General features: G+C 33.7%; 2 protein-coding genes across 2 annotated transcripts in view; both read right to left on the bottom strand.

Annotated features, from left to right (window-relative positions):
• The window catches only part of LOC109588841 (uncharacterized), a 3,800-nt gene extending 1,694 nt beyond the window's left edge, over nucleotides 1-2,106 (bottom strand). Inside the window, exons 1-7 of the mRNA XM_020004952.1 lie at nucleotides 2,054-2,106; nucleotides 1,694-2,009; nucleotides 1,381-1,641; nucleotides 1,282-1,326; nucleotides 596-1,239; nucleotides 386-545; nucleotides 4-77 (exon numbers count right to left, since the gene is read on the bottom strand). Coding sequence (XP_019860511.1) covers nucleotides 4-77; nucleotides 386-545; nucleotides 596-1,239; nucleotides 1,282-1,326; nucleotides 1,381-1,641; nucleotides 1,694-2,009; nucleotides 2,054-2,104 — 1,551 coding nt within the window. The 5' untranslated portion in view covers nucleotides 2,105-2,106. The remainder of the gene's footprint in view (nucleotides 1-3; nucleotides 78-385; nucleotides 546-595; nucleotides 1,240-1,281; nucleotides 1,327-1,380; nucleotides 1,642-1,693; nucleotides 2,010-2,053) is intronic.
• A 1,419-nt stretch (nucleotides 2,107-3,525) lies between these two features.
• Nucleotides 3,526-7,455, bottom strand: LOC109588840 (uncharacterized). Its single transcript, XM_020004951.1, has 11 exons — nucleotides 7,414-7,455; nucleotides 7,028-7,367; nucleotides 6,726-6,983; nucleotides 6,623-6,679; nucleotides 5,931-6,565; nucleotides 5,693-5,885; nucleotides 5,475-5,633; nucleotides 5,285-5,395; nucleotides 4,660-4,798; nucleotides 4,403-4,617; nucleotides 3,526-4,354 (listed from the first exon to the last, which is right to left on the bottom strand). Exons 1-11 carry the CDS (start codon nucleotides 7,453-7,455, stop codon nucleotides 3,609-3,611), a joined length of 2,895 nt encoding a protein of 964 aa, XP_019860510.1. The 3' UTR covers nucleotides 3,526-3,608.
• Nucleotides 7,456-8,005: the final 550 nt, after the last annotated feature.

The following is an 8,005-nucleotide window of genomic DNA, read 5'->3' as shown; positions in this document are numbered from 1 at the left end:
CACATATATTGTGATGATACACAAAAGTAGAAGTATTAAAAGCCATGATGATGGGCCAGAGTCATTAGACTTTATGCCTATATATATCATATGTTATTATAGTATACTTGTAGGTCGCATATACAAAATATAGGACCTGAGGTTTGTGTTCGAGGATATGATATAGCCCAAGGGCCGTAGGCCCGAGGGCTATATCACATCCAAGGACACAAACCAAAAGTCCTATATTCTGTATATGAGACCATTCTAGTATACTATAATATGATATATTGCATAATGATGACAGCATTTCTGCATGGCAGGTCTATATACAAAATATAGAACCCACCACATCAAAGGAATGATGTCATCATTGTGCTATATAACACATTCCATTGTAACTTGCCAATTTCTGTGTCCTCTTTATAACTAGCTTCATTCAATTGATTCACGCTCATATAAATTGCCATTTGTTCCAGCATGCCATAACTATTATCTGATGGACAGTGACTTTCTCCCATTGTCATAAAGCCCATTTGAGTCATTTGCATTTCTTGTTCACAAACCTATGCAAAATTATGATTGACAAGTAACAACAATTTGTTTTTTTCCTCACCTCATCCTTGACCTTATCATAAACAGTACTAAAGCCAATTGTCAATCTCTGTAATCCTTTCTTTTTGAGCTCTTCAATATTTTCCGTAGCAGATAAAATGAGTTCCATTGATAGATGCAAAGGAAATGAGCATGTGATTATGTAAGAGTTGCCTTCTCTGATAACAACTACTTTAACATATTGGTCAAGCTTTGTAAAAGCAGTTGCCAATAATAATCTCACATCTTCCAAGGTGCTATTTTTAATGCTCCGGTCAACATAAAATAAAGCTGTTTCAGACTGAAGAAGAGATCCATCAAAAAATTTTGCATCAAGAAATCGATGCAGCTTCATTTGATTAAAATCACTGATATATTTGTTGTATTGTTCAATTATTTGTTTAGCTTCTTCATTATTCCAGGAATCCACAACACTTTCTAGTAGGCCAATATTAATTAATGTACATTCATCAGCAATCATGTCAAAGATATCTTTTATACTTTCACATTGGGATGGCAATTTACAATACCCATAACCACGTCGCAAAAAAGTTTGTAACTCTGCTAGGGAAGGAGTATCACTTGCAATAACTTTATCTATAGCATCAAAGGTAGCTGCATATACCATTCTCACTTTTGTAAAATTCACAATGTCCAAGTGAATGCCTATTATTAGATATTATTAAGTCATGCATAAGAGCTACTCACCCTTTTCTGCAGTGATTTTATAATCTTCATTGGTGCATTCTTCTTCTGTATAGAAGAGTATAATATAACACAATTCAAACCGTGGCCTCTTTAACTTACTGTATTCTTTGTATTCATTCATTATAGCTTTCCCTACTTTCTCAGTTCTATCTGACCTTTGAAGAATATCTGCAAAAGTTTTGAGATGTTGATCATTTTGACAAATGGTTTTTTTAACATCTTTGAGCAGCTTTTCTCCACTTGACCATATTCTTTTACTTATTATATTTTCTGAGTGCAATAAATATGATAAACCAAGTAAGTTTCTTTGAACAGTGGGGTCAGATGTATATCGATCAAGAATCTCACAAGCAGGATGCTCTAAAAAAAACAAATATAAATTGAACTGATACTTTTCGGTTTAAAAGCTCACTCTCTCTGTCAATTCCATTAGCTGTGGTGATTTCTCCAATATCTCTCATTGCAACTATCAATGAGAACCAAGTGGGACTCTTGGCCCCATCAGCTTGTGACAACCAGAACTTCAAACATTCTTGCAAGCAGCGATCCACACTATGATGATTTTCCTCAATTATGTCTAATCTATTGACATACAATCCAAGATAGAGACATAAGGCTCTCCAGTTATTTTCGTTAAAATTATGATCTTGTAATGCTTTATGTACATCAATTAGATTAGTTGTGTCCAGATATTCTTTATTTGATGGCAAACTATAAGTACTTGCTACCTACAGAATGAAGATAACATAGCATCCAATGGTTCAATGGCTACTTTAAGTTTAAACGATAGAGCAATCAGTAAGAAGAGCTGAAAGGTCATCATTTTCGTACAACAAGAATGTCAAGGGCGTGGCTCAGAAGGGTGGGGCTCCTTGTGCAGAATGTCCTTATTTGGAATATGCATATACAACTTAACCTCTACAAGTTAAATTTGAAAATCTAAATAGCAGTATCACAATACACAAATTTAATTGTTTCCAATAAAAGGACAACTACAATGACAATTGATAAAAGAAAATAATTGAAACAAACAAACATAGATCTACATATCAGTGGGGCTATTCATAAAATTAATTGACTTGGTAACTTGGTAAGTCCCTTTATTTTCATTCCCTGAACACACAAATTGTTTTAGGTCATAAATGAGGTATTCTTAATTCATTACATTCATGCAGCAGAGATTAATATTCAGAGTGTAGTTTGGCATAGCAGTATCAGTAGTTTTGGGAATATGGGATCACAATTACTACTGAAAACATAACTGCTTGGCTTAATAGTACCAGCCTATGCAAAGCTGGCAAGTCCAGTCACTTGGGAGTTTGTACAACCAGCAGCTGGCATTCTATTACTTTATTGTCTGCATCAGCTAGCAGGGCATCATGAGACCTGATATATTAGTTGGTAGATGATATTCCTGATGTACTTTTGTATAATAATTGATGATTAAATCATGGTGCATGTGATATGTCACAGTAGCTAAACTGTAAAAGTGCAGCTGTAGTTGAGTGAGCAAAGCATACACAAACAGTTCATTTCCTGTTATTAGTTCCTATCATAATACACTCAAATGAATACTGAACTGAACATTTAGCAATGAATGATGTCATAGGAAGAATACATCACAGTTGATTAACAATGTCATGCACCTAGATCATAAACACCCTGTATACTAACTAGCCCATACTTTTTTCTCCAAATCACCCCAAACTTTCATTACATTTTCTGATATCATATTAATGACCTTATGCTATGTAGAAAGTTTAAGTTAATTCCAAACTTAAATTTTTGAGTTGCAGCTATTTTAATAATTCCAAAATTCTGAAATGTACCCTGTACTACCATATAGCTAGAAATTTCTGTGGCCCAAAATTTCTGCGAATTGCCAAAAAATGGCTTTTGAGGATTTAATTTTTGCGATTTTGTTCAAATACGCAAAATTCGCAAAAATTTTGGGTCACAGAAATTTCTAGCTATACGGTATTATAGCCAATTTTTTTTTCTGAAAAATGGCCAAAAACACTCGTAATTTATATTGCATTTTCTGATGCATATCAATGTACTTATGGTATGTAGGAAGTTTGAGTTAATTCCAAGCTCAAATTTTTGAGTTATGGTCATTTTTTAAAATGCAGAAATTGTGAGAAGCCCATGTTTTTTGAAATATGGCTCCAAAATTGCTCAAAATTTTTATGACAATTTTTGATACATATAAATACTAATGCTAATTGTACTTATGTATACTAATTGTACTGTGCAAAGTTTATTACTAATCAATAACCATCAAAATAAAACTTGTAACTGGCATGAAACTAATAATCTAATAAAAATCAGCGATCAGTGTATTTGTATGAAGCATAAGTGTTCATATCAAATCTCAGGTTAAGCTTTTTCTTCACATGACTTAGAGGATTCTGTCCTGGTCCAGAGTATAAGACTTTGCCATATTTTGTTGCTTCTTCAACTCCAACGCTTCCCTGATCCTGCTTACTTTTGAATTCATCAAAGGTGAGTTCAGAAATTAGCAAATAATACCAACTGGGAAACTTGTCATGTTTATTGTCAACCAGAAGTACAATTCGCTCTCTTTTTTTGCCAAGACGATCCTCCCAAGTGCAAGTTGAGTCCAATTCACACTGGTCTCCGGGCATCTTGTAGCAGTGGATGTGTCTGAAGTCAACATGCATTGGGTGTTGTCCTTTTTGAAATAGTTCCATTTTTATTTCTTCGTCATATTTTATGAGGACACCTTTATCTTCTTCACTGTATCTTATTCCTTTTCTGCTGTATGTGAGTAGTGTAGCTTCTTCATGAGGTTGGCATGATGTGAAAATCTTGAATAGCATCCCTTGCTCTCTGGTTTTGTGTCCACAAGACAGAATTCGGTATTTATCTAGTATTTTGCCACAGTCGTGTATCCATTTCCCAGAATAACTGCAATCAGACACAATCTGTAGAGACTTACCCCTGAAATGCGTCATGTATAATTCAAGGATGTCATTGAATGATATTACTCCATCTTTAAAGCACCAGTTACCAGTGTCCTTCTCTCCATGACCAGTGTAATATATGACCGCTATTAAATAAAGTTTTTAGTATGATTTTATTTTAAAATATTTCTTACCTCCATCCTTCCTACAGTTTTCAAATAAGGATATAATTCTATCAAGATAAAACTTTCTTGACTTTCCCTTTTCTGGAATGTCTTTTAATTCATAGTTTGCTGGATCTTTTTCATAAATTTCAACTATGCTTTTAACCTCCTCTGCAATCCAATCTTCATACAATCCTTTTAGACCAATTGCAACAGGAATTAACTTTGGTGATACAATTGTGCCTCTACAAAATTATAATAATAAAATAATGCAAATTATTACTAACGGTAGCTTCCATTGTTCATGATTCCCAAATGATCCAATGATTATCACTTCTTTAGGTGCACGTTTAAAATGCCTCCAAGTGTGTGGGGCATCATCAATTCCAGAATCCGCTGAACTTGATCTCATTGTAATTTTATCTTCTACAAAATAATATGGTATTTAGTTCAAAGTCCAAATTAACAGACATACATCAGACATTTTTTGACCATTTTGTTCGATTGTCCAACTAAATTTTGTGTTGTTTTACCATTTTATCTGAACAAAATAATTTTTAAAATAATAATTAAATTTTATCAGTAAAAATAATGACCAATTTATTATGTCCAACCGTAGGGTTTCTCACAAAGAATGCTAAGTGAGCTAAACAGCATTGCTTCATGAGCTGACAAGCACTACAAATCTACAAAACTGTACATGGCATTTGGAGCAATTTTAAAAATTCGTAAAAATATAATTTTGATCAGAATCAGTTCAAATTTTCTACGCAACATAAGAACATATATGTGTATAATAAAATATCTCAAATTAAGCAATGTCTGGACTGTTCAAACACAATGTCTGAAGATTGTTTGAATGTAATTTCAGGCTCTGTTAAGTTACTTTTTTATAGCAATACTATGGTTTACCGTCAGAAAAATAATCACTTAGTGACTGCAGCTCTTCCTTTAGTTTTAATTTATCCTTTGTCAATTTAGCAATTGTCATTTCTTTATCAGCAGCTTCAGTTTTAAGCTCTTCTACACACAAGATAATAAAATTATATTCGTAGATCTAACATGATTTCAGATTTATCATAAAAATATTGTTAGCTCTTACTCTTAGATTTTTTTGTTTTATCTGGAGTCTCCTGTGTACTCTTTGCTTCTCTCCTTTGATCTGTGAGTACTGCCTCAAATAGCACATATAGTGTAATGATGCACAATAGTAAAAGAATTAACAGCCATGATGATGAACTAGATTCAATAGACTTAGTACCTAGATGCAATAGATACAAGAAGTAATTTCATGCAGAATTTTATACTTATTTTATTTACAAATTTTTGCACTGTAAATATGATCATTAGTGTCATTCAATTGCTTCACACTCATATAGATTGCCATTTGTTTGACCATACCACAACTAGATCTACATGTAGCATCCTCGTGTACTGATACACAGCGGCTTTTTGAAGCTTTTTCCATTTTTATCATATAGTCCACTTCCAATTCATTCCACGGTTCACAAACCTATTATGCATAGTATAATAACAGTAATTTTTATTTGATTCTCACCTCATCATAAACAGTACTAAAGCCAATAGTCAATTGCTGCAATCCTTTCTTTTTGAGCTCTTCAATATTTTCCGTAGCAGATAAAATAAGTTCCATTGATAGATGCAAAGGAAATGAGCATGTGATTATGTAAGAGTTGCCTTCTCTGATAACAACTACTTTAACATCTTGGTCACGCTTTGTAAATGCAGTTCTCAATAGTAATCTGACATCTTCCAAGGTGCTTTCTTTAATACTTCTGTCAACATAAAATAAAGCTGTTTCAGACTTAAGAAGAGGTCCACCAAAAAATTTTTTATCAAGAAATTGATGCAGTTTCATTTGATTAAAATCATCAATATACTTCTTGTATTGTTCAATGATATGTTTAGCTTCCTCATTTCTATAAAAATTCACAACACTTTCCAAGAGACCGATATTGATTAATGTACATTCATCAGCAATCATGTCAAAGATATCTTTCCTGCTTTCACATTGGGAAGGAAATTTACAATAGCCATAACCACGTCGTAAGAATGTTTGTAACTCTTCTAAGGAAGGAGCATCATCACTCTTAATAGCTTCACTTATAGCATTAAAGGTAGTTGCATACTCCATTCTCACTTCTGTAAAATTCACAATGTCCAAGTGAATGCCTATCATTGTTAATTGTTCACACATAACTATACTTATTATATATTTGTGATGTTTACCTTTTTCTTCAGTCATTCTTTCATAAGGTTCATTTACTTCATTGGTGAATTCTTTTTCTATATATAACACAATTCAAAAGTATCAAAACTTTCACTAACTTACTATATTCATTCATTATAGCATTCCCTGCTGTCACAGTTGTAGCTGACTTTTGAAGAATAGCTGCAAAAGTTTTAAGAAGTTGATAGTTTTGACAAACAGCATTCTGGACATGATTCAGTAGTAATTTTATTTCTTCGCTTGACCATACATTCCTATTCACTATCTTCTCTGCATGTAATAGGTATGTTAAACTAAGTAAGTTATTTTGAACAGTGGGGTCTGATATATACCGATCAAGAATCTTACAAGCAGGATGCTCTAATAGAATAATTACAATGAACAGATAAATCATCTTAACATACTGTTTTTGTGAATTTCATGAATCTTATCGGCTGTAGCAATTTGATCAATCCTTTTAAGTCCAGCTATCAATGAGTGCCAAGTGGGACCACCTTTTTGTTTCACTTTATCAGCTTTCGACAGCCAAAAGCTCAAACATTTTTGAAGACAACGATCCACACCATGATGCTGATTAGCAGCCTCTATGCCATTCAGAGTAGTTGTGTATATTCCAAGCTCAAGACACAGGTTATTCCACTGAGCTACTTCAAAATTATGATCTTTTAATACTTGCAATATTTCATCTAGATTAGTTATGTCCAGACATTCTCCATATGTTGGAAGAGTATTGGTGCTTACTACCTACAAAACGAAGACAAATCATAGCGTGTATTGGCTTACTAGTTACTTTAAAGGATAAGGCAATCAGTAAAAAGATCTGAAAGGTCATCATCGTTGCTGAATGTCAAGGGCGTGGCTCAAGAAGGGTGGGGCTCCTTCATAGATATTAGAGTATAATTACCAAGCGCTAGCGCTTGGTATGTAGGGTTGAGTTGGACGAGCGCACCCCCAAAATGGCTGCCATCCCAGAAGCATTGAGCCTGTGTAAATCTTCAGGAATTCTTTATAGCTTATCTGACAGTCAAGATTTCCTTTATAATTTTATTGAAACAGGTTAGTGTTATAAAAAGTAGCTAAAAACTTCCACAAGATAGTTTTACGGCAATGAATGCATGCATGCCTGCATGCACCAAATGTTCAGGTTTCTCCTTCTTCTTCTTCTTCTTCTTGCACAGTTAAGGAAGAACTAGTCCTACAGTTTTTATCCTAGAAAGATAATTTTTGCACCATTCTGTTGCGCTTAAGGGACGCTAGTGCAGTGTGGTTTGGCATTTTGATTCTACAAAATGATTTCTCGTCGTTATTTTCAAGTACACAGTTGATTCACCAAGTGGTTGGACGCCATTTTGATGCAGCCAACTGCGCATGCTCAGTAATAA

Source organism: Amphimedon queenslandica, unplaced genomic scaffold, assembly GCF_000090795.2.
Source record: "Amphimedon queenslandica unplaced genomic scaffold, v1.1 AMPQUscaffold_11816, whole genome shotgun sequence".
Lineage (NCBI taxonomy): Eukaryota > Metazoa > Porifera > Demospongiae > Haplosclerida > Niphatidae > Amphimedon > Amphimedon queenslandica.
The sequence above is the reverse complement of the archived record's forward strand: the minus strand, read 5'-3'. Positions and strand labels throughout refer to the sequence as shown.

Coding starts and splice junctions, on each gene's coding strand:
- LOC109588840 (XM_020004951.1), bottom strand. CDS start 7,455: ATGACCTTTCAGATCTTTTTACTGATTGCCTTATCCTTTAAA. Junction 4,618..4,659: donor CATGAACAATGGAAGCTACC/GTTAGTAATAAT, acceptor ATAATTTTGTAG/AGGCACAATTGTATCACCAA. Junction 4,355..4,402: donor AAACTGTAGGAAGGATGGAG/GTAAGAAATATT, acceptor TTTATTTAATAG/CGGTCATATATTACACTGGT.